The 23084-nt window shown below is 50.8% G+C and overlaps 1 protein-coding gene across 1 annotated transcript in view; it reads left to right on the top strand.

The window, feature by feature from the left end:
* The window catches only part of LOC144754185 (E3 ubiquitin-protein ligase TRIM39-like), a 138829-nt gene that overhangs the window by 92593 nt on the left and 23152 nt on the right, over window positions 1–23084 (top strand). Inside the window, exon 5 of the mRNA XM_078641769.1 lies at window positions 1411–1463. Within this exon, the coding sequence (XP_078497895.1) occupies window positions 1411–1463 (53 nt within the window). The remainder of the gene's footprint in view (window positions 1–1410; window positions 1464–23084) is intronic.

Below are 23084 nucleotides of genomic sequence, written 5' to 3'. Positions count from 1 at the left end.
CGTGACGCTGTGAGGCGGGAGCGGCGTGACGCTGTGAGGCGGGAGCGGCGTGACGCTGTGAGGCAGGAGCGGCGTGACGCTGTGAGGCAGGAGCGGCGTGACGCTGTGAGGCAGGAGCGGCGTGACGCTGTGAGGCAGGAGCGGCGTGACGCTGTGAGGCAGGAGCGGCGTGACGCTGTGAGGCAGGAGCGGCGTGACGCTGTAAGGCAGGAGCGGCGTGACGCTGTAAGGCAGGAGCGGCGTGACGCTGTAAGGCAGGAGCGGCGTGACGCTGCAAGAGTCCGGAGCGGCGTGACGCTGCAAGAGTCCGGAGCGGCGTGACGCTGCAAGAGTCCGGAGCGGCGTGACGCTGCAAGAGTCCGGAGCGGCGTGACGCTGCAAGAGTCCGGAGCGGCGTGACGCTGCAAGAGTCCGGAGCGGCGTGACGCTGCAAGGTATGAGCAGAAAAACACTAAAACAGGAGCAGCAGGAAACTAATGCACAAACAGCGTGACCCTGACATTGAAGAGCAAGAGCATCATGACGCTGTAAGACAGGAGCAGCGTGACACTCTTGGGCAGAAGCAGCATGACGCTAAGTTAGGAGCAGCGTGATGTGACGCTGTAAGGTAGGAACAGCGTGACACTAAGGCAGGAGCAGCATGACGCTGTAAGGTAGGTAGGAGCAGTATTAGACAGTAAAGTAGTCTCTGGGTAGGAATTGGGCGGGTGCATATGTGTGGCTGAGAGACAGTCTGTAAAGGTATTGCAGCCCCTACAGCCCTGTGAGGAAGACAGCTTGCAGACTGAATCCAGATGGCTCAGATCAATTAACCCTGGCTGCAGAGGTGGCACAGGTTCCAGACTATTGGGATTCCTGGCTTCTGTCAGGAAATATTGTGTGTTCTGGAGCAGTGATGATGGAGTTTGCAGCGACAGATGGTGTGTTAATCCATGCAAGGTTCTAGATGAATGGTGTCCAGGTTTACCGTGGCAGGAATGGAGTGTGGCAGTGTTGTCTTGGGTGGTTCCTCTAACACATGACCCCAATTAAGAAGGTATTTATTAAGTTTCCCATATACACCCATCAGGAGCAGATGTAACCTGTTAGTTAGCCCTCTTCTGGCTGAGCTAACCATTGTGCCTAGAAGACCCAAGCTTTGGCACTCCATGGCCTCCCATGATGCACGCTGGTTTCTCTGAACTTGCCTTAGAACCCCCACATCCTGGCATAAGATATGAAAGGTACTTTTGGATCTCGTTAGAGCTTTGACTATTGTGTATGAACATTAACTCGCACTGAGCTCTAGTCCACAGGCGCTGCTCTTGAAACGGAATCTTATTTCAAATATAGGCCATATGGGATTATCATACTTTGTTCCTGTCGCGGTCATTGCTTTTTAATATAAAGATGATTTGTGTGTTGTTACAGGTGTAATAATGTGCCGGTTCAGTGCCCAGAGGCCGAGGTGAAGAGTTATAAAGGTAAAAGTCATTGTGATGATTATCTGTGTATGTTTCTGTTCATAAACTTGGTATAGTATGGTATGTTATATGCTTGATATAGCACACACGTGCCACCAAAATAAAACTTCGACATATCATCAAAGACAAGGCAAATTATTAGATGATTCAGCTCCAGACAACACCAACAAATACGTTTTAGAAGTCACTTTTCTTATGGAGACTCCCAACCGTGGATTCTTCCCTGTAGGAGAGTGCCTCTTTTGGACATTGTTTGCCCCCACTTTTTGCCTACAAAATACTGTAGTTTCGACTGAAAATGCACAGGGTCCCTGCCAACCCTGTCCCAGATCTCCTTCCCTAACCTGTACACTTTGTTTCCACATTTGGCACCCCTTTAGCTCACATGTAAGTCCCTAGTAAAAGAGAACTCTGATACCATGGGCCTTGTGGTAAAAGAGGGTCCCTAAGGGCTGCAGCTTGAATTGTACCACCCTAAGGGACCCCTCACCAAGCACATGCACACTGCCACTGCAGCCTGCGTGTCTTGGTGCAGACAAAACTGAAGAGTCGGCATGGCACACATCCCTATGTTTCATACCCATGGACGCTGCATGTGATATAGGTAAGAGACCCTTCTAGCAGGCCTTAGAATTAAAGGCAGGGTGCACACTATCTCTTTTGAGGGTATATGACGGATGAGCAGATATGTCCCTCAATATCCTTGTCGATTCCTGGATATTGTACGTGACCAGGGAAGCCATTGCAAGTACATGGGCTGGACACTCGTCATTATGAGTTCCTCAGCTTCATGATGGCTTCACGGAAATAGGGGATGTTTGCTACCAAACATCTCAGCATATTAAAACCTGCACTGATTCCACTGTCAGATTTATTAAAAATTGCACACACAGGACCCCTTAAAAGGGTTCCCTGAAACCTACCAGTCCTTAGTGCGGTCACCGACTGGCCTGAGTCAGCCTGCTATCATCAGACCGTTTTCTGACCTCATGGGGAGGGTGCCTGCGTGCTCTGAGGTTGAGAACAATGCCTCTCCTGGGTGGAGGTATTCACATCTCCCCCTGTTCAGGAAGAGCCATCCGTGGACGGGAGCTTCAAAGGCTTTTCCACCTTTGGAATGCAACCCCAGCCTCTCCTGTCTGAGGGAGCAGGCCTCCTTCCTGTCCTCGCCCCCTTTTTTGTGGGAGGACCTGCAGGAAAACTTAGAAAGAATTGGAGGTGTGCCCCCCCTTTGCCAACTCCACCCTTCTAGGTTCACACCCACTAGGCCCACCCTGCCAGGAGGAGGTCACACCTCTTCCCTCAGCAGGTCCTTTGTTTTACCTCCTGAGAGTCGTCCTCGCCTCTCCCCAGGAGGGCCTAAGGCTGTCTCTGGGTTAGCAGTTGTTTGCAGTCATAAATGGCTACTAGGAAACTTTGGATAACAAAGTGGCATCTTTCTAAAGTTCAAACACACAAGATAAATGCATCGGGTTCAGTTGGAGCACCCCAACACTGTAGAGGGCAGGGCGTATGGGTGAGGAGTTTTGTTGTAAAAACATTGTTTTTTCAGTAACAGATGTGCTTATTGTGAGCTCCCCTAAAGTGTTGCGTGTGTCCAACCCTACGCTTTTTGTGTGTGTTTGAATTGCATTGGAAGTGATGCATAATGTGTCTCTAAATGCCCCCTGGTGGCCCTCTGTGTGTCAGTAACTTCTAAAGTTTCCATTTGTAAAATAGTTACATCAAATTCAACTTGAGCAACTAGTCTGGATTAATGCAATAATTCTTTTGTGTTAGTCCCATTTGGAAATAAGGACTGCTGAGTTGTCAGCGTTTAATTCCTTGTTAGCCAATGGGACTACTAGACTTTCTACAGTAGAAACTGCAGTGCCAGGTTCTACTGCCAGGACATGTAAAGTTATCAAAAACACATGCCCTTCTTTTCAATATAATGCACCCTGCCTTTAGGGCCCAGGAGGCATGCTTAAGGGGTGACTGATACATATTAAGCGGTTTGGGTTTTGCCATTGGATTAAATGGCAAAGTCGAGTTAGCAGTTTAAAACTGGTCTGCCAGCCTGCAGTGGCGGGCTGGAAGTCACTCCTTACTGTATGTCATTTGTTGTGGTACAATAAGTTCTGCAATCAACGAGGGACACAGCTTGCAGGCCCTAGGTACCATATACTAGAGACTTATAAGTATGTTAACTTATGCCAATTGTGGGTAAACCAATTAGCCATATTCCTTGTAAGGGGTAGAGCACTGCAGGGAGGGATAGTTGGCAGATTTCAGTCCACTCTGAGTTAAAAAACCAGCAGCATCAGTCCATAGGTGCTGCCTAGTACTGTGCTGTCTAGTACAGTTTACTGTCTTGTTCCATGTGCTCTCTAGTGCAGTGTACAATCTAAAACTGTGGCACATAGTACGTTCTTTCTAGTGCAGTATATCGTTCAGAACAGTGTTCCATCTAGTCCATGTGTCATCAGGGTACTTCATAGTGCAGTGTATGTCTAGTACTTTGTGCCCTATATTACAGTCTGTCCGTTGCTAAAGGGTCTTATCTTGTGCAGTGCCTTCAGGAGTGTCGCCTCTAGTAAAGCGTGCAAAATGCTGATGTTTAGTGAACTTTGCTGTCTAGTGTGCTGTGCAGTGTTCAGTCTAGCAAACTGTTTAGTCCAATGTGCTTTCTAGTGCTGTACACAGTTTAGTGCAGCATGCGGTCTAGTACAGTGTGCCAAATGTCACTAGTACACTCTGTTGTCTAGACCAGTGTGCCCTTTAGTACAATGTTCTGTAGACTGTGCTGTGATTAGCAGCATGGTGCTGTCTAGTACAGTCTTCTGGCTAGTGAGCCGTGCTGTCACGTTCACTGCACCATCTATTACAGTGGGCTATTTAGTACAGTTTACTGCCTAGTGCAGTGTGAAGTTTAATACAGTATGCTCACTTCAAGGTTCGAACTAACCACAGGCCTCCTTAATGGCTAATTCAGATGAGGAAAGAACCCCAAATTGTTATGGTGGTCCACTTCCCTACAGGGTATTATGGACTTTACAGTGGAACACAAACCGGGGACTGACCATGCCAATGCAGATGGCCTTTCCAGGTTTTCCCCCTAGACGATGAACTACTAGGGTAGTTGCTTTAGTTGCTCTTCACCTTTCGTCTGGAGGGAGGCTGGGGTTATTATGTAAGAAAGTGGCCTTTTTGTATAGTCACCACCACACTTCTCCCTCCAATTCTGATGGTTATGAGTCTGAAAATGCACTGGAGCCTGCTGTCCAGGCCCCAGTACCAGTGCTCTATCCCTAAAAACGATGTAAGAAAATAGGCAAGGGTGTAAACCCTCTTATAAGTTCCAAGTAAATGGTACCAAGGGTACCATGGTTATGGATGCTGAAGGGGTCACAAGAGCCTAAAGCACTGGTTGTGCCACCCTGTGTAACCAAAATAACCAGATGACAGCAGGCCTGCCATTGCAGACTGCAGGGACAGTGCAAGCTTTCCAAACTCGACTTTTCCCTGACCACGAGTGGCAAGATTAAAGCACTATTTTTAATATGCTAGTCACCCCTAAGGTAGGCCTCGTGAACCCATGAAGCAGGGTGCATTCTCTTAAAGGTATGGACATATCAGTGCAAGATTTACGTCCCTATAGTGGCCTTTTTCTTTAAGGGTTACTGTAAATGATCATTGGACCGTAGGATAACATAGGCTGGTTCCTGGGCACCCGAGGTTGCTAGATTCATTATGGTCCTACTGAAAATAGTCCTGTTTGGTATCAAACAACTTTTATCTCCCCTGGTATGAATCCCATGTCTGTTAGATACGACATGCACCCAGGTGGCTACTTTAGAGGTTGCCCACCTGGTTGCCCCTGCCTCTCCTCTGCCCTGGTTGGCAGCCTACAGGTGCTACCGCCAAGTCAGGAAACTCACCCCCTACTACTAGGCGTGAACACTCCCAGGACTCAGAAACAAAGGCCTACATTGGAAGGAGGTTACACCTCCCTCCCTTACAGGATGCTAGTGAAGTGGCACATCAACACGGTGAGCTTCAAGCAGCTGCTGCCACCAAGTCAAGAATCTCACCCCCTACCATTACGTGTGAACATTCCCAGGAATTAGAAACAAAGGCCTGCCTGAGAAGGAGGTAACACCTCCCTCCCTGACCGGATGCTAGTGAAGAGGCAGCTGCTACTACCAAGACAGGAATCTGACCCCCTGCCATCCTATCACCATATGAAGAAGATCTTGTTAGAAGGAATTGGACTCACCATAAAGGAGTACAGAGCGAAGTTTAGGGACACCCAAAAAGGTCAGAACCTGACATGGGTGTATTTCATAAACTCCTCATTCAAAGCACTAGATGGCTCGAGAGTTTTCCTGACTGCAATGCCCTGGTGCCTGAGGTGAGAAGTGCAGCTGAAGGAGCCCCGCCTGGCCTGGCAGAGCTCCTAGGTGCAGGGGTGCCCTCCAGAGAAGACCTATGCCAAGGGTAAAGGTCATGCCCTAGTCTGAATGGCCTTGGGCAGCAAGCTGCAATGCAAGGAGAGGGAGAACTCAGTGGTGCCATGGGGTCTAATGGGAAGATGGGGGTCTCATACACTGAGGCCAGGAACTCTGAATCAGGGCCATCCAGAAGAGTGGTGGTCCCCAAAGTGTAGACAGCGTTCATTCGGACCTTAGCCCAGGGCGACCCTCTAGGTAGACCTCTGGGACAAATCAAACCCTGGGGTAGGTTGGTTGCCCATTTTTATTATTGGCCCCAAATGTCTGACTAAGTTAAGAAGTTGTGTCGCTCTTGTCTCACCTGTCTTGCCAGTGGTATGACCGGGCGCAACCAAAATCTCCCTTAATTCCGTTTACAGTGGTTCAGACTACCTTTGAGAGGGTGGAAATTAACATTGTTTGACTCCTTGACCCTCAAACTGCATCTGGGAACAGGTTTATTCTTGTGGTAGTGAACCATGACTCTAGGTATTCTGAGGCAATTCCCTTCTGCACTGTCATTGCCCCTGAAGTGGCAGAGGCCTCCTTGGTATCTTTACCAGAGTGGGGTTTCCTAAAGAGGTGGCCTCCGATAGATGCTCAAATTTCATGTATGCATATGTAAAGGATATGTGGGATGAATGTGGTGTGAGCTAAATGTTCACCACCCCATATCACCCTCAGACAAATGGTTTAGTCGAGAGATTTAACAAAACCATGAAGGGCATGATAATGGGCTTCTCTGAAAAGCTCAGAAGGAGATGGAATGTCCTGTTACTTTGCCTCTTGTTTACATACACAGAGGTGCCACAGAAGGTGGTTGGCTTTAGCCCCTTCAACCATCTGTTTGGCCATTCTGTAAGAGGTTCATTGATTCCACTGAGGGAAGGCTGGGAAAAACCTGAAAAAGCCTAAACTGGACATAGTGGACTATGTCCGGGCCTGCTTTCACGCATGGCTCAGTACATGAAGAAACCAAGCAAAAATCTGGATGCCAGCCAAGTTCTTCTCAAGCTCTGTATGACCAAAGTCGGCACTGGTTGAGTGCCAACCAGGTCAGTTGGTGTGGGTGTTGGAGCCTGTGGATCCCAGGGCCCTCCAGGAAAAGTGAACTGGGACCTATCCATTTTTGGAAAAGAAACAGGAAGTCAGCTACTTGGTAAACGAACAGCAATGGAATGGGGGAACCTCTATTCTGACCTATCTATCTTTACATAATAGCATTTAAGTCTGTTTGCAATTTCATACAGGATGCAACAAGGTACATGGAATCATTCACTTAGCCATAGTATTTTTATTATTTTCCATTTATTCATCATTGTAACAGATTATTATTTCTCATTTATTAATGATTATATTATCAAGATTATAATACAGTGACATGGCAACATGTGTACAACAATTTAAAATACAGGGCTAAGTCTTTAATTGGCAGGAACCCCTAAACAATCTATATACATATACTGTCACTCATACCATCATTCATACAACCTCAGACTCTCATATCATCTGTAGTAGGGGATCTCTGTGTATAGTCATAATCTAGTGAATAGTCCCGCCCATGTGCGAGGACCCCGACAATCAAAAATAATCTCTTAAGTTGTCAGAAAATTGCAGAACTGCAAAGACACTTAAGAGAAAATTTAAAGACAAATAATGCAGCCTATATCCACAGGCTACACTGTCCAGTACTTCAACTAGAAAATTCCACCAAAAATCCACAAACAGCAAAGCCTATCCAGATTTCCCTTGCTTTAACTGCAAAACCCCTCAGAAATGATAGAGGAAGGCATGGACAGACAAGCCCCATAGGCTGCCATTATGTGGCTTAAATAGGATACTGTGCCTTTAAGAGAACCTTCCAGAACTTTCTCCCAGTATCCCAGAATGCATAGCAGGTCCAACTTACTTTCAGTTCTTTTTTCCGGCTCCTGCTTACAGGACCCTGGTGCATTGAGCTCTCCCTTTTCAAGGGTTTATTGGAGTTTTTTGTTCACTTTTTGGATTTAAAAGTGTTTTCAGTGATTCTTGGTAATTCCTTTTCACTTCTGTGTGTTTGTTCAGGCTTTTAGGGATCTAAAAATGCCTGCTTTATTCGACAAGTGCCCAGCATGTGGAAGGAAGAAGGCCAAGACTGATCCACACGACGTCTGCATTCTTTGCCTCCCTGAAGAGCATGTCCCTGAAGATTGTGACATCTGCCAGACCTTTTCTACAAGGACCCTGAGGTCTGAAAATTAGGCTCCAAGGCCTGGAAGAGAGGTGACTGCAGGCTGCAGGTGGGTCTGGGCAGGCTGGGAAGGCTCCCTCTGCCCCTGCTGAGGCCTCTGGGGGGCTCCCCAGAGGCAGGAAGACCAGCAAAAGGTCCCGGTCGACGTCGATAGCATCGACGACGATGTCGAGAGGGATGACGACGGTGTGTTCCCCTTCTCCCCGGGGCTCCGGGTCGAGACAGCGTGGAAGATCGACGTCGAGAGGCCTGGCTAGGCTGCCGTCGAGGCATCGCCGTCGACGAAGGCACCGGCGCTCGCCGTCGAAGCGACACCGCCGGTCGCCGTCGACCAGTTCGCCGTCGGGGGGATCCTTGGCGTCGAGGACTGTGAGGAAACAGTCATCGAGGAGGAAGAGTCGACGCTCGCCGTCGAGGTCTGCCCGCTCGTCGTCGAGGGGGTGACGCTCTTCGTCGAGGAAGAAACACTCGACGTCGAGGAGACGGCGTTCGACGCCGGAGTCGAGGGATCGCCGTTCCACGCCTGAAAAACGACGCTCGACGTCGAGCAGGAAGAGATCAGCGTCACCGAGGATCTCAACCTCCTCTAAGCAGCGCAGGAGGGATTCTGGCGCCAAAAGTCACGCTGGATCTGGTGAAGGACGTCGGAGACGTTGCTCACGCTCTGGAGGGTCTGGATCACAGGCCCCTCCCTCGAAGAAGTCAACGGGCACGGTGTACTCGGTGGTATATACACCGCCAAGGCCTGCAACCCCTCCACCTCTACCGAAGGAGGCCCCTCCGGCTAATCCGCCGCTCCCTTCCCTTCCTCCGCTACCTCCTGCGGGGCAACCTCCGCCGTCGGTCCGCCGTCGGTCCCTCCTCATAGGCCACCGAGGTCGCTGTCGCTGCCTCTGCTTCCGACACCTCCTAAGGGTACGCCTACTCCGAAGCCCCAGGATAGGCCACGGAAGACGCCTCCACGGAAACCGGTGGAGCGCCCACGTGCTGGGAGGTCTCGCTCCCGCTCCAGGAGAAGGGAACGTTCGCGTCACAGGTCTTCCACACGATCTAGACTGCGCCACAGGAGACACAGGTCTCGTTCACAGACCCGGTCTTCTGGGACCAGGGACTACTCCCCGACCTTGTCGGATTCGCTGGACATGAGGGTTTCACCGATCGATGATCTGGTGTCCTTCCAGGACGTACTGTTACGTGGTGCGGCGAAATTGGGCATTACTTTGACGGTGCCCACTCCCAAGACCTCAGTCATCTTCGAGACGCTCCACCAGAAGCATTTGTCTCGGCCGTTACTGCCACTGGTGCCGGGTCTGGAAGAACCGGCCATGGATCTTTTCCTCACTCCAGCGGTGACTAAGGCGGCACCTTCCAGACTGCAGAAGAAGTACCGGGCTCCGGACTCGGACCCGGCCTTTCTAAGGATGGAGCCCCCTCCAGACTCGGTGATTGTGACGGCGGCGCGCAAACAGCATGCCACCACACCTTCCTCCACAGTTCCACCAGATAAGGAATCTAGGTGGTTGGATTCGTCTGGGAGAAGAGTTTGTGGGACCTCGGCGACCTCAATGAAGGCAGCTAGTGCCACTGCCTTGTTGGGTCGGTATGACAGAGCCCTCTGGGAATCCCTTCAACAGTTTGTGGAGCTCCTACCGCGGGACAAGCGGGAAGACTTCCAAGAGGTGCTAAACGAAGGGATGTTGGTGGCGAATCAAGTCATCAGCGCTGCAGCCGACTCTTCTCTACTGGCGGCGCATGGTTTCTGCCACGGAATTAACCAGCGATGACATGCATGGCTCCGCCTTACGTCTCTGAAACCGGACGCTCAGCAAAGGGTTGCCAATCTGCCATTCTCTGGCGAAACCCTGTTCGGGAAGCACGCTGATGATGAAATGGCCCGCATGAAGACCGAAACGCTCACAGCGGTGGGTTTGGAGAAACCCAAGGAGACCAAGTCGGTTCGGCGGTCAAGGCAGAGGGTGGACAACAGCAGCAACAACAACAGCAGCAGTTCAGAAGACCATTCCAGAAGCGCCAGAGAGGCAGAGGCGGCCATCAGTCGGCCGGGTCTAGGCCCTGAGCACTTACTTCCCCTACAACTGTTACCCGCTCCGGTGGGGGGAAGCATCCAATCTTTTCTGGCAGAGTGGAGAAAAATTACTCAGGACAAGTGGGTGCTGAATATTGTTTGCAATGGATACAGTCTTCGGTTCACCAGCCCGCCTCCATCGATTCCTCCGGTCGGCTCACAGTATCAACTGCGAGAGCTCCAGACGGAGGCCGATATCCTGTTAAGGAAAAGGGCGATAGAAGACGTACCTCTGTCTCAAAGAGGAAGAGGTCTGTACTCCAGGTTCTTTCTGGTTCGAAAAAAGGACAAGAACGAGTTCAGGCCCATTCTGGATTTGCGACAAGCAAACAAATGGATTCGCAGAGAAAAATTTCGCATGCTGTCGTTGCATCAGATTTATCCTCAGCTGCAACGGGGAGACTGGCTGTGTTCCATAGACCTCCATGATGCGTACTTCCATGTGCCCATTGCACACAAACACAGGAAGTTCCTGCGGTTCCAAGTCGGCGCCAATCACTATCAATACACAGTACTGCCATTCGGACTGAAGTCTGCGCCAAGGACATTCTCAAAGTGCATGGCCGTGGTAGCCGCACACCTAAGGAAGAACAAGGTGTTTGTCTACCCGTACCTGGACGACTGGTTGATCAAGGCCTCCTCCTTCACGGAAGCGCAAGCACACTTCCAGAAGACGTGCGTTTTAATGAACAAGCTGGGGTTGCACATCAACATGTCCAAGTCTGTCCCGACTCCGGTCCAGTGCATTCAGTACTTGGGGGGCCTCCATCGATACGCTGTCGGCAAGCGTGTCTCCTTCGGAAGAGCGACGGTTATCACTGCTTCGGAAGGCTCAGGCTCTTATGACCTCTCCGTCCACAACAGTGAGGACGGTGTCTTCTCTACTGGGATCGATGGCCTCTTGCATCTTCCTGACGCCACATGCGCGGCTGCACATGAGACCGCTGCAGGAGTGCTTGGAGGATCAGTGGGATCAGAAGAGAGGATATTGGGACGACAAGATACGACTGTCTCTGCATGCTATTCAGTCTCTGAAGTGGTGGTGTTCAGCGGAGAATCTCCTCAGAGAGGTTCCCTTCCATAAGGACATTCCCACTCAGACTATCGTGATGGATGCTTCTCTCCAGGGCTGGGGAGCGCACTCCGGAGACTTACAGATACAGGGAACGTGGTCCCCGACGGAGTCCACGTACCACATCAATTTCCTGGAACTCAGAGCTGTTCACTTGGCACTGAAGGCTTTTCACCCGTCCTTCCAGACCGACTCTCTGCTTGTACAGACAGACAATACGACCACGATGTATTACCTCAACAAGCAGGGGGGCTCGAGATCGCGCACCCTGTCGCAGGAGGCGCAGGCGATCTGGCACTGGCTTCTGGCTCGAGGGCTGACGATAACGGCTACCCATCTGCCAGGTGTGCAGAATGTTCAGGCAGACGCACTGAGCAGACTGATTCAGGAAAACCACGAATGGGTCATAAACGACGAAGTACTAGGAGAAGTCTTCGCAAGGTGGGGGACTCCAGACGTGTAGATCTGTTCGCCACCGCCGAAAACAGCAAATGCCGAGACTTCGCCTCCAGGTACTACCAGCCGGGGACGCTAGGGAATGCGTTATGGATCAACTGGTCGAACAGCTTTCTGTACGCTTTTCCACCCATTCCCCTGATTCCGACGGTTCTCATCAAGCTGTCCCAGTCCAGGGCGCGGATGATACTGATTGCCCCGGAATGGTCCAGACAGTGGTGGTTCACGGACCTGCTTCACCGGTCTCTCCTTACTCACATGCGGCTGCCGTGCAGGCCGGACCTTTTCACGAAGTTCGGGGGGCTGATGTTGCACCCCAACCTCTCGTCTTTGAGTTTGGCAGCATGGCTCCTGAAATAGTGCAATATGGCCATTTGAATCTTCCTGCAGATTGTATGGACATACTGAAGGAGTCTAAGAGACCTTCTACTAGGACTTCTTATGCGTACAAGTGGAAGAGGTTTTGTATCTGGTGCAAGTCCAAGAACTATGACCCGACGACATGTAAGGAAGATGTCATCCTTCCTTATCTTCTTCAGTTGGCACAGTCTGACCTTAATGTCCATTCTATTAAGGTTCATCTTGCTGCTTTGACTGCCTACAGGAAATGCCCTTCACAGACTTCCTTCTTCCAGATCCCTGTGATCAAAGACTTTTTGGAAGGCTTGAAGAAAGTGTTCCCTCCTGTCAGGCTTCCTTTGCCTTCATGGGAATTGAATGTGGTGCTGTCCAGATTGATGAAGGAACCTTTTGAACCTGTTCATAAGGCTTCGTTGCAGCACCTGTCCTGGAAGGCGGCGTTCCTCGTGGCCATTACATCGGCCCGCAGGGTGAGTGAAATTCAGGCGTTGTGTTGCCAAGAACCTTATACTGTATTTCATGCTGCTAAGGTTGTTATGCATACTCACCCTAAATTTCTTCCCAAGGTTATTTCTGATTTTCATGTTAACCAGACCATAACTTTGCCTACGTTTTTTCAGAATCCTTCGTCTCCAGCGGAAAGGTCGTTACATTCCCTGGATGTTAGGAGGGTATTGAAATTTTATCTGGATAAGACCAAAGATATTCGTAGGTCTGACCAATTGTTTATCAATTATGAATCAGTCAGGACGGGTCTTGCGACCTCTAAGCAGTCTATCTCTAGGTGGATTGTGTCCTGCATACAGCTATGTTACCAAAAAGCTAATAAGACCTTAGGAGGTAAGCCTAAGGCTCATTCCACCAGGGGCAAAGCTGCCACGACAGCCTTGCTCCGCAATGTTCCGATTGCAGAAATCTGCAAGGCCGCCACTTGGAAGTCGGTTCATACCTTTGCTAAGCATTACTGCCTGGACACTGATGCCAGAGCAGACGCTCAGGTTGGACAGGCTTCGCTGCGAAATCTGTTCGCACAATAGTGGTGTTCATTCTCTTTTCTTCACCGCCGCTTTGGTGTGGGGATGGGCTTGCCATTCTATTCACTAGATTATGACTATACACAGAGATCCCCTACTACAGAAGGAGTAGTTTCTGTCCTGTAACTCCAGTTCTGTAGTAGGGGTATCTCTGTTATAGTCATAAGCGCCCTCCCGCCTCCCCGGTGGAGAGAAATGTTCCTTTAAGGAATGCGACAGGTCTGGCGTATTACGCCTTCAAAAAGAACTGAAAGTAAGTTGGACCTGCTATGCATTCTGGGATACTGGGAGAAAGTTCTGGAAGGTTCTCTTAAAGGCACAGTATCCTATTTAAGCCACATAATGGCAGCCTATGGGGCTTGTCTGTCCATGCCTTCCTCTCTATCATTTCTGAGGGGTTTTGCAGTTAAAGTAAGGGAAATCTGGACAGGCTTTGCTGTTTGTGGATTTTTGGTGGAATTTTCTAGTTGAAGTACTGGACAGTGTAGCCTGTGGATATAGGCTGCATTATTTGTCTTTAAATTTTCTCTTAAGTGTCTTTGCAGTTATGCAATTTTCTGACAATTTAAGAGATTATTTTTGATTGCCGGGGTCCTCGCACATGGACGGGACTATGCACTAGATTATGACTATAACAGAGATACCCCTACTACAGAACTGGAGTTACAGGACATAAACTACTCCTTCTGTCTTAACAATACTAACACAACATACACAGTGAAAAATAGTGTGTCCTGTAATGGACTCCTCCGGGTGTAGCTCAACCCGTGGTTTGAGTCTTCCTTTTCGGATTGTTGCAAGGATTAGTAATCTTTTGTAATGTGAGGGTCTCAGATGCGTACGGCCGTACGCATCTGAGACCCTCACACATAATAGAAAAAAAACCCCGAACATAGCAAGGAAAGCATTACAAAAGCAGTAAACTCAGCCCTCCTGCTGTTCCTGTTTCAGCACCAAGGACAACCTGGACAACTCCGCACCCGAGACCCGCATCACCTTCCCCGCAACTCAACCTGAAAGTGACCGATTGTCTCTATTGCTTTTTACTATTGACCACAATGTGAAAGTTTTGCAGTATGGTATTGCACTGATTTATTTTTCCTTCTACAGTTCATTACTCCCTTTAAGGTTAAGGAAGTAAGTGTGACCACAGGTTCGCCTTGCCACTGAGGACCTCTGATGCAAAAGTCTTGCTCATATCTGTTACAAAGCAGTAACGCCAAGTAGGTGGACAACCTTTTATTAGCATGCAGAGTGTGTGCGATTTAGGAGTACAATCAGGGAGTCCATTCCTTGGTCCTGAAGAAAAGCCATGGGGACTCGAAACCTGTATACCCATAGAAAGGAAAGTGAATTATAACTTACACTTTCTACTTGTTAGTCCCATTTAATCATACCACCTAAAGGACAGATTAAAGTAGTTACCTACTAAGCAAGTATTTCGGTCGAGCCTGGGGAGTGCATGCGCCGCTCTCCAGGCATGCTGTATTGGAGTATGGACTTGAAGCTCTGCCCACTCTCCGCCCAACTTTTCCATTGACTCATTTTACTGACCTTTCTAAATGGAACCTTTAGATTTGTCAATAGGCTTTCTAGTCCCTCCTTAGTACCAACTTTTCTACTTTTGTAACCTCCCATGAGGACTGGTCCTTTTACTTGTGGTGTTACTCTGCAGATTTTATTAAGGCTGTGGGCACTATTTTCTCCTACCTGTTTTTGCAGGCACCCTTTTCGTCCCCAGTACCTGTTCTGTTCTGTGGAAGCCCCACCCCCCCACCACCCCTACCCTGCTTGTTTTTTAATAACTGAATTTTTTTTTATCTGTGTGGTGCCCGTTGCACGAGCACCAAACTGGTTTTACTTTAATTCTTGTGTCTTTTCCCAGCTGCTGCATCCCACTTTCTCTGCTCTCCCTCCCCCTCCTGAGCCTTTCTTTTCTCAGACGCGGCTCTCCAAACTCTATTTTTCAATATTCTATACTTTTAGTAAGCAGTGTGGCACAGGCGGTGTGCTGTGCTATTTACCAAAAAACCTGCAATACTGAAAAAATAGAGGTTGTCGAGCTGCGCCTTTCTTTTCCCTGGCACAGTCGTCAGACTATTTTTTAAGATTGTACATTGAGCATACGCCAGGACACAATCCTCAGTCCCTCGTTTCAAAATCTGCACAGCTGACCGTAAACCCATTTGATCATTTCCCTTTAATCTATAAACGTAGCCCCAGTGCTCTGGATTTCATTAAACACATGAAAATATACACACAATGCGTTGAAACAACAAATGTATACTGCTCAGTAAATCGAAGGAAAACTTAAATTATTCCTTCCAACGAGGTTCATTCTCCAGATTAATCATATGCAAATTAATATCATGGACAAAATGTTTAAGCTAAAGTTTTTTTGGGTCTATATGCAAAGAAAGTGGGGGTTTGAAAACTTTTTTGTGTTAATCTATATATACATATATACACTCATATATCATTATATACAATACATCATTTAGATGGCCGCTGACCGGCCATAGGGAGTAGTCGCAATCCTCTCCCCTCCCGATGACAAAACCATTCTGAAGCATGCTGAGCGTTCCTTACTGGCTGGGGCGCTTACTGAATAGGCAGTACGGGTTTGAGAATCAACTCGGAAAGTTTCCTCAGCGAGTTTTCTTTTCGCGGCAAAATTGCTGAAGGCTCAGCTCCGCCAGAATCAATGCTGCTTAGTATCCAGAATGGCGCCGAGAGGGACTAAGGCGAAAGATCAGAAGGAGCCGCCAAAAGAAGCCGCAGCACCGATCCCCTGTGCCAGCCCCTAGTCTGCGAGGTACGGCGCAGGCAAGAAAGCTGGCCTCCAAGAATACGGAGGCCGCTGAGGATCTACGTGGTCATAGTTCCGGAGAGAAGGCAATTACTGCCGCCGCTGTAAAGGAAAGACGTCAAGAATCGGCAAATCGGAGGCACAAAGATTAAAGAGAATGCATTCCGGCAGCCTACCTTGTACGAATTGTTCCCTGTGGTGGATGCTCCAGGGGGCCTGGAGGCGGGTGAAGATGGATACAATCTATCCTCAGACGTGATACAGACTCTACGTGTTCCCGGCCAGGCAGAAAGACCGAGTGTTGAGAAGGCGGATGGCAGTCCTGATGAGCAGCTCGCACAGGCATCCGAAGCAGAGCTGGAGGAACATACTCAACGGATGACGGGCAGCCGTGCGGGTAGTCAGCAGGAGGGGGCTGCTCATCTCGAGATTGACTCGGAGGAGGAGGCTGAAGGCAACACAGGATCGCAGGTATATGAGCCAGCATCTACAGCAGTGCTGGAAGCGCAGGTGCGGGTGCAAGCGGTGGGACAAACTGTAGTTGATTCTGGTTCGGGCATTCATTGCGCAGGGGCTGCTATACATGACGCTAAAGCCGGATTGGAAATATCTACCCCAGGGTCATGTGTTGATAAAGGAATAAAAAGTATTAGAGGCACTGGGCACAAGCCTTTCCCAGCAGGGTTACAATCCATTCCAAAGCCATTTGCAGTCGTGGGACTGGCTACCTCTAAGCAGCTGCAGAAAGTAGCTCTCCCTGACTCAGTACCTGGCTCTCCTAGCGATGATTGCTTTTTCTCTCTTAATGAGGACAGAGGGTCTTCACTATCTAGCGGGGAAAGCTTTACAGGGGACTCAGACTCGAAGCTTTCTACTGAAGAAGGCATTTCAGTTCAGGGGGCATCAGTCACTCAGAGGGCGAAGCAGCAGAAGGAAAGATCCCGATCCAAACTAGAGTCGACAGGTAGCAAGTCACAGGCGGAGGTAGTTAAACGTGACTGGGACTATTCTGCCACATCTCAGCTGTATCATGAAGACGGTGGTGCAGACTTACAGCAGAACACCGCTACTCCACCGCAGACACCTACCATTGATTTGTTGTATACTACTCTTAAACAAATGCAGGGGGAGGCCAGGTCGGAAAGTCGAAGGGCCAAGCAGGCAACTAAAAAAATACAAGGGTCATTAAGGAAAATGAACAAACTGTATGCGGACATTGCAGGCAGAGTTACTCAGGTGGAGGAAAGGACGGGGAAACTCGAGGACAATGTTACTAAATGGCATGCATTTAAGGAGACACGAGAAAATAGCAGAATATGTGCAGTGGAAACTCGCAGATTTCGAGAACCGTCAAAGGCGGAACAATATTAGACTATTGGATGTGAAGGAGGGGGCAGAGGGGCAGGATGTCCGGGCATTTGTGGTCGCTTTACTGAGGGTGGCTTTCCTGGAAATGTCAGCATGGAACTGGGAGATCGAGGTGCAGCGGGCACATCGGTTCCCTTTGACCCAGAGGAAAGGTTATGTGGCGTCCACGAATGATAGGCCCAGAGTTATTGTTGTCTACATGGGGAACTACCTTCCTAGGCAGAAGGTCATGGACAAGGCAAAACCTGAGGCCAGGCGCTCATTTGAGGTTACGACATTCTTTGCTCGCCCAGACTTCTGCCACGGTACTGTGGAGAGGAGGTGGCGGTTAAGACAATTGATTCCTGCCTTTCAAAACCTGGGTTGTGAGGCTTTTCTGTTATTTCCATATCGTCTTAAAGTGCTGGTAAATGGTCAAGTTAGGATGTTCTTCTCAGAAATAAAGGCCCAAGCATACTTGACAGAGTTAAAAGAAAAGAAGGACCAAAGGGGTACCAGTGTTGGATTGCGATAAATGAATCCAAGCTGGCTGCTACAGTGATGCAGTGTTAGATTCAGTATTGTAATAAGTGTGAAAGCATTGCAACAGCATAATGACACTAGGGTGGAGTATAAACGGAGGGGGGGGGGGTCACGACTTCCTGCGGGCTCATAGCTGCCACACATAATTCATGACTGACCTATTTGCCTGTAATGGGGGTGGGAGGATTCTGAAGGAGGGTGTTTGGGGGGGGAGTGGGTGGGTAAGGATACAGGGCACAGCACAGTAGGGCACTTGTGGGGCTATAGGCATTGCACATGTTGGAGTTCACAAAATAAAATTATGGCGGGGTTGGATTCTGGAGGGTTAGAAGACAATAGCAGAAACCTGATCATTGATGGGCCGGATAATTGGGTAGGACAGGCACCAGATGTATTTTAATGTGTACACGAATAGTTACAATTAATGTGTGTGGCTTGAATGATCGACTTAAGAGGCAACGAGTATCAGCAGTGCGGACTTCATATGTTTATAGGAAACACATTGAGGGAACTAAGGGGTTCTTACTGGAACAGCTGGGGTATCATTTGTTGGCTTACTCAAAGCAGGGGGCTAAAACTAGAGGGGTGGCTATATTGTCTAGATCAAAAGATGTACTAGTTGGGGGGAAAAGCCAGAGGATCAATGGGGCAGGTGGGTTTTAATAGAATGTATGATTAATGGGGACTAGGTTACTTTGGGGTCAATTTATGCATCAACTGAAGATGACCCGGAGATATTTTCCTTTTTAGGTCTCGGCCTAGCGTACACTGCGCAGCACAGTCGAGATTTTATGTTTACAAGTATGGGGGCTTGAACCCGCCCCTCTTCTCCATTGGCTGGCTTCCTAAACGGAGGCCAGCCATTGGAGGAGAGGGGCGTCACTCCGTTCAAGCCCCGTCTTTTTTGGATTCGGGTGCGTGTTTTTTGCAGTTTTTAACTCTGTGACGTCATCCGTCACTCAACCGCAATAACCACGCCCCCGAATGCGAAAATGGCGGCACTTTTCTGATGCCATTTCTGCCCGACCACCGCCGGAAGAAGTCGAAGCTGCTGAGTCCTCCGGTGAGTGCTCGCTTTTCTTGCCTCTCTTCCCTGATTGTGCCAGTGTTATTGCCTCTGTCCCCTCTGTTGTGCGCCTGCCCCCACGTTGTGCTTGCTTTCCGGCCCCCCCTCGCTGTGCTTGCTCCCCTGCCCCCTCGTTGCTTGTGCTTGCTCTTCTGCCCCTGCCCCCTCGTTGCTTGTTGTGCCTCTGTGCCCTGCTTGTGATTTGGTTTTTGTTCCTCTGTGCCCTGCTTGTGATCTGGTTTTTGTGCCTCTGTGCCCTGCTTGTGATCCGGTTTTTGTGCCTCTGTGTCCTGCCCTGCTTGTGATCCGGATTTTGTGCCTCTGTGCCCTGCCCTGCTTGTGATCCGGATTTTGTGCCTCTGTGCCCTGCCCTGCTTGTGATCCAGATTTTGTGCCTCTGTGCCCTGTTCGTGCCTCTGTTCCCTGCTTGTGATTCTGTGCCCTGCTCGTGAACCGGTTTTTGTGCCTCTGTGCCCCCCTGCCCCCTCGTTGCTTGTGCTTGCTGCCCCCTCGTTGCTTGTGCTTGCTCTCCTGCCCCCTCGTTGCTTGTTGTGCCTCTGTGCCCTGCTTGTGATTCAGTTTTTGTGCCTCTGTGCCCTGCCCTGCTTGTAATCCGGTTTTTGTGCCTCTGTGCCCTGCCCTGCTGGTGATCCGATTTTTGTGGCCTGCCCTGCTTGTGATCCGGTTTTCGTGCCTCTGTGCCCTGCCCTGCTTGTGATCCGGTTTTTGTGCCTCTGTGCCCCCCTGCCCCCTTGTTGCTTGTGCTTGCTGCCCCCTCGTTGCTTGCTTGCTCTCCTGCCCCTGCCCCCTCGTTGCTTGTTGTGCCTCTGTGCCCTGCTTGTGATCCGGTTTTTGTGCCTCTGTTCCCTGCTTGTGCCTTTGTTCCCTGCTTGTGATCCGGTTTTTCGTGCATCTGTTCCCTAGGGCGTTACTGGGCAGAGAGCTGTGTGTGTGGCTTTGTGTGTGTGTGTGGCTCTGTGTGTGTGTGTGTGTGGCTCTGTGTGTGTGTGTGTGTGTGGGGCTCTGTGTGTGTGGGGCTCTGTGTGTGTGGGGCTCTGTGTGTGTGTGGCTCTGTGTGTGTGTGGCTCTGTGTGTGTGTGTGGGGGGGGGCTCTGTGTGTGTGTGTCTGTGTGTGGGTGTGTGTGTGTGTGTGTGGCTCTGTGTGTGTGGCTCTGTGTGTGTGTGGCTCTGTGTGTGTGTGTGGCTCTGTGTGTGTGTGTGTGGCTCTGTGTGTGTGTGTGTGTGTGTGTGGCTCTGTGTGTGTGTGTGGCTCTGTGTGTGTGTGTGTGTGTGGCTCTGTGTGTGTGTGTGTGGCTCTGTGTGTGTGTGTGTGGCTCTGTGTGTGTGTGTGTGGCTGTGTGTGTGTGTGTGTGGCTCTGTGTGTGTGTGGCTCTGTGTGTGTGTGGCTCTGTGTGTGTGTGGCTCTGTGTGTGTGTGTGTGGCTCTGTGTGTGTGGCTCTGTGTGTGTGGCTCTGTGTGTGTGGCTCTGTGTGTGTGGCTCTGTGTGTGTGGCTCTGTGTGTGTGGCTCTGTGTGTGTGGCTCTGTGTGTGTGGCTCTGTGTGTGTGGCTCTGTGTGTGTGGCTCTGTGTGTGTGGCTCTGTGTGTGTGGCTCTGTGTGTGTGGCTCTGTGTGTGTGGCTCTGTGTGTGTGGCTCTGTGTGTGTGGCTCTGTGTGTGTGGCTCTGTGTGTGTGGCTCTGTGTGTGTGGCTCTGTGTGTGTGGCTCTGTGTGTGTGGCTCTGTGTGTGTGGCTCTGTGTGCGTGTGTGTGGCTCTGTGTGGCTGTGTGTGGCTCTGTGTGCGTGTGTGTGGCTCTGTGTGCGTGTGTGTGGCTCTGTGTGCGTGTGTGTGGCTCTGTGTGCGTGTGTGGCTCTGTGTGCGTGTGTGGCTCTGTGTGCGTGTGTGGCTCTGTGTGTGTGTGTGGCTCTGTGTGTGTGTGTGTGTGGCTCTGTGTGTGTGTGTGGCTCTGTGTGTGTGTGTGGCTCTGTGTGTGTGTGTGTGTGGCTCTGTGTGTGTGTGTGGCTCTGTGTGTGTGTGTGGCTCTGTGTGTGTGTGTGGCTCTGTGTGTGTGTGTGGCTCTGTGTGTGTGTGTGGCTCTGTGTGTGTGTGTGGCTCTGTGTGTGTGTGTGTGTGGCTCTGTGTGTGTGGCTCTGTGTGTGTGGCTCTGTGTGTGTGTGTGGCTCTGTGTGTGTGTGTGTGGCTCTGTGTGGGGCTCTGTGTGTGTGTGGGGCTCTGTGTGTGTGTGGGGCTCTGTGTGTGTGTGGGGCTCTGTGTGTGTGTGGGGCTCTGTGTGTGTGTGGGGCTCTGTGTGTGTGTGGGGCTCTGTGTGTGTGTGGGGCTCTGTGTGGCTCTGTGTGTGTGTGTGGCTCTGTGTGTGTGTGTGGCTCTGTGTGTGTGTGTGGGGCTCTGTGTGTGTGTGTGTGGGGCTCTGTGTGTGTGTGTGTGTGGGGCTCTGTGTGTGTGTGTGGGGCTCTGTGTGTGTGTGTGGGGCTCTGTGTGTGTGTGGCTCTGTGTGTGTGTGTGGCTCTGTGTGTGTGTGTGTGGGGCTCTGTGTGTGTGTGTGTGGGGCTCTGTGTGTGTGTGTGTGGGGCTCTGTGTGTGTGTGTGGGGCTCTGTGTGTGTGTGTGGGGCTCTGTGTGTGTGTGTGGGGCTCTGTGTGTGTGTGTGTGTGGGGCTCTGTGTGTGTGTGTGGGGCTCTGTGTGTGTGTGTGTGTGTGGGGCTCTGTGTGTGTGTGTGGGGCTCTGTGTGTGTGTGTGGGGCTCTGTGTGTGTGTGTGGGGCTCTGTGTGTGTGTGTGGGGCTCTGTGTGTGTGTGGGGCTCTGTGTGTGTGTGGGGCTCTGTGTGTGTGTGGGGCTCTGTGTGTGTGTGGGGCTCTGTGTGTGTGTGGGGCTCTGTGTGTGTGTGGGGCTCTGTGTGTGTGTGGGGCTCTGTGTGTGTGTGTGTGTGTGGCTCTGTGTGTGTGTGTGGCTCTGTGTGTGTGTGTGGCTCTGTGTGTGTGTGTGGCTCTGTGTGTGTGTGTGGGGCTCTGTGTGTGTGTGTGTGGGGCTCTGTGTGTGTGTGTGGGGCTCTGTGTGTGTGTGTGGGGCTCTGTGTGTGTGTGTGGGGCTCTGTGTGTGTGTGGGGCTCTGTGTGTGTGTGGGGCTCTGTGTGTGTGTGTGTGTGGGGCTCTGTGTGTGTGTGTGGCTCTGTGTGTGTGTGTGGCTCTGTGTGTGTGTGTGTGGGGCTCTGTGTGGTGTGTGTGGGGGGCTCTGTGTGTGTGTGGGGCTCTGTGTGTGTGTGTGTGGGGGGCTCTGTGTGTGTGTGGGGCTCTGTGGGGCTCTGTGTGTGTGTGGGGCTCTGTGTGTGTGTGGGGCTCTGTGTGTGTGTGGGGCTCTGTGTGTGTGTGTGGCTCTGTGTGTGTGTGTGGCTCTGTGTGTGTGTGTGTGGGGCTCTGTGTGTGTGTGTGTGGGGCTCTGTGTGTGTGTGTGTGTGGCTCTGTGTGTGTGTGTGTGGGCTCTGTGTGTGTGTGTGTGGGGCTCTGTGTGTGTGTGTGTGGGGCTCTGTGTGTGTGTGGGGTCTGTGTGTGTGTGTGTGGGGCTCTGTGTGTGTGTGTGTGTGGGGGCTCTGTGTGTGTGTGTGTGTGGGGCTCTGTGTGTGTGTGTGTGTGTGTGTGTGGCTCTGTGTGTGTGTGTGTGGGGCTCTGTGTGTGTGTGTGTGGCTCTGTGTGTGTGTGTGGGGCTCTGTGTGTGTGTGGGGGCTCTGTGTGTGTGTGTGTGTGTGTGTGGGGCTCTGTGTGTGTGTGTGTGTGGGGCTCTGTGTGTGTGTGTGTGGGCTCTGTGTGTGTGTGTGGGGCTCTGTGTGTGTGTGGTGGGGCTCTGTGTGTGTGTGGGGCTCTGTGTGTGTGTGTGTGGGGGCTCTGTGTGTGTGTGTGTGTGTGTGTGTGTGTGTGTGTGGGCTCTGTGTGTGTGTGTGGGGCTCTGTGTGTGTGTGGGGCTCTGTGTGTGTGTGGGGCTCTGTGTGTGTGTGTGTGTGGGGCTCTGTGTGTGTGTGTGTGCTCTGTGGTGTGTGTGTGTGTGTGTGTGTGCTCTGTGTGTGTGTGTGGGGCCTGGGGTGTGGGGGCTCTGTGTGTGGGGGGGCTCTGTGTGTGTGTGGGCTCTGTGTGTGTGTG

The sequence above is a fragment of the Lissotriton helveticus genome, chromosome 5_1 (assembly GCF_964261635.1).
Source record: "Lissotriton helveticus chromosome 5_1, aLisHel1.1, whole genome shotgun sequence".
NCBI lineage: Eukaryota > Metazoa > Chordata > Amphibia > Caudata > Salamandridae > Lissotriton > Lissotriton helveticus.
The sequence above is the reverse complement of the archived record's forward strand: the minus strand, read 5'-3'. Positions and strand labels throughout refer to the sequence as shown.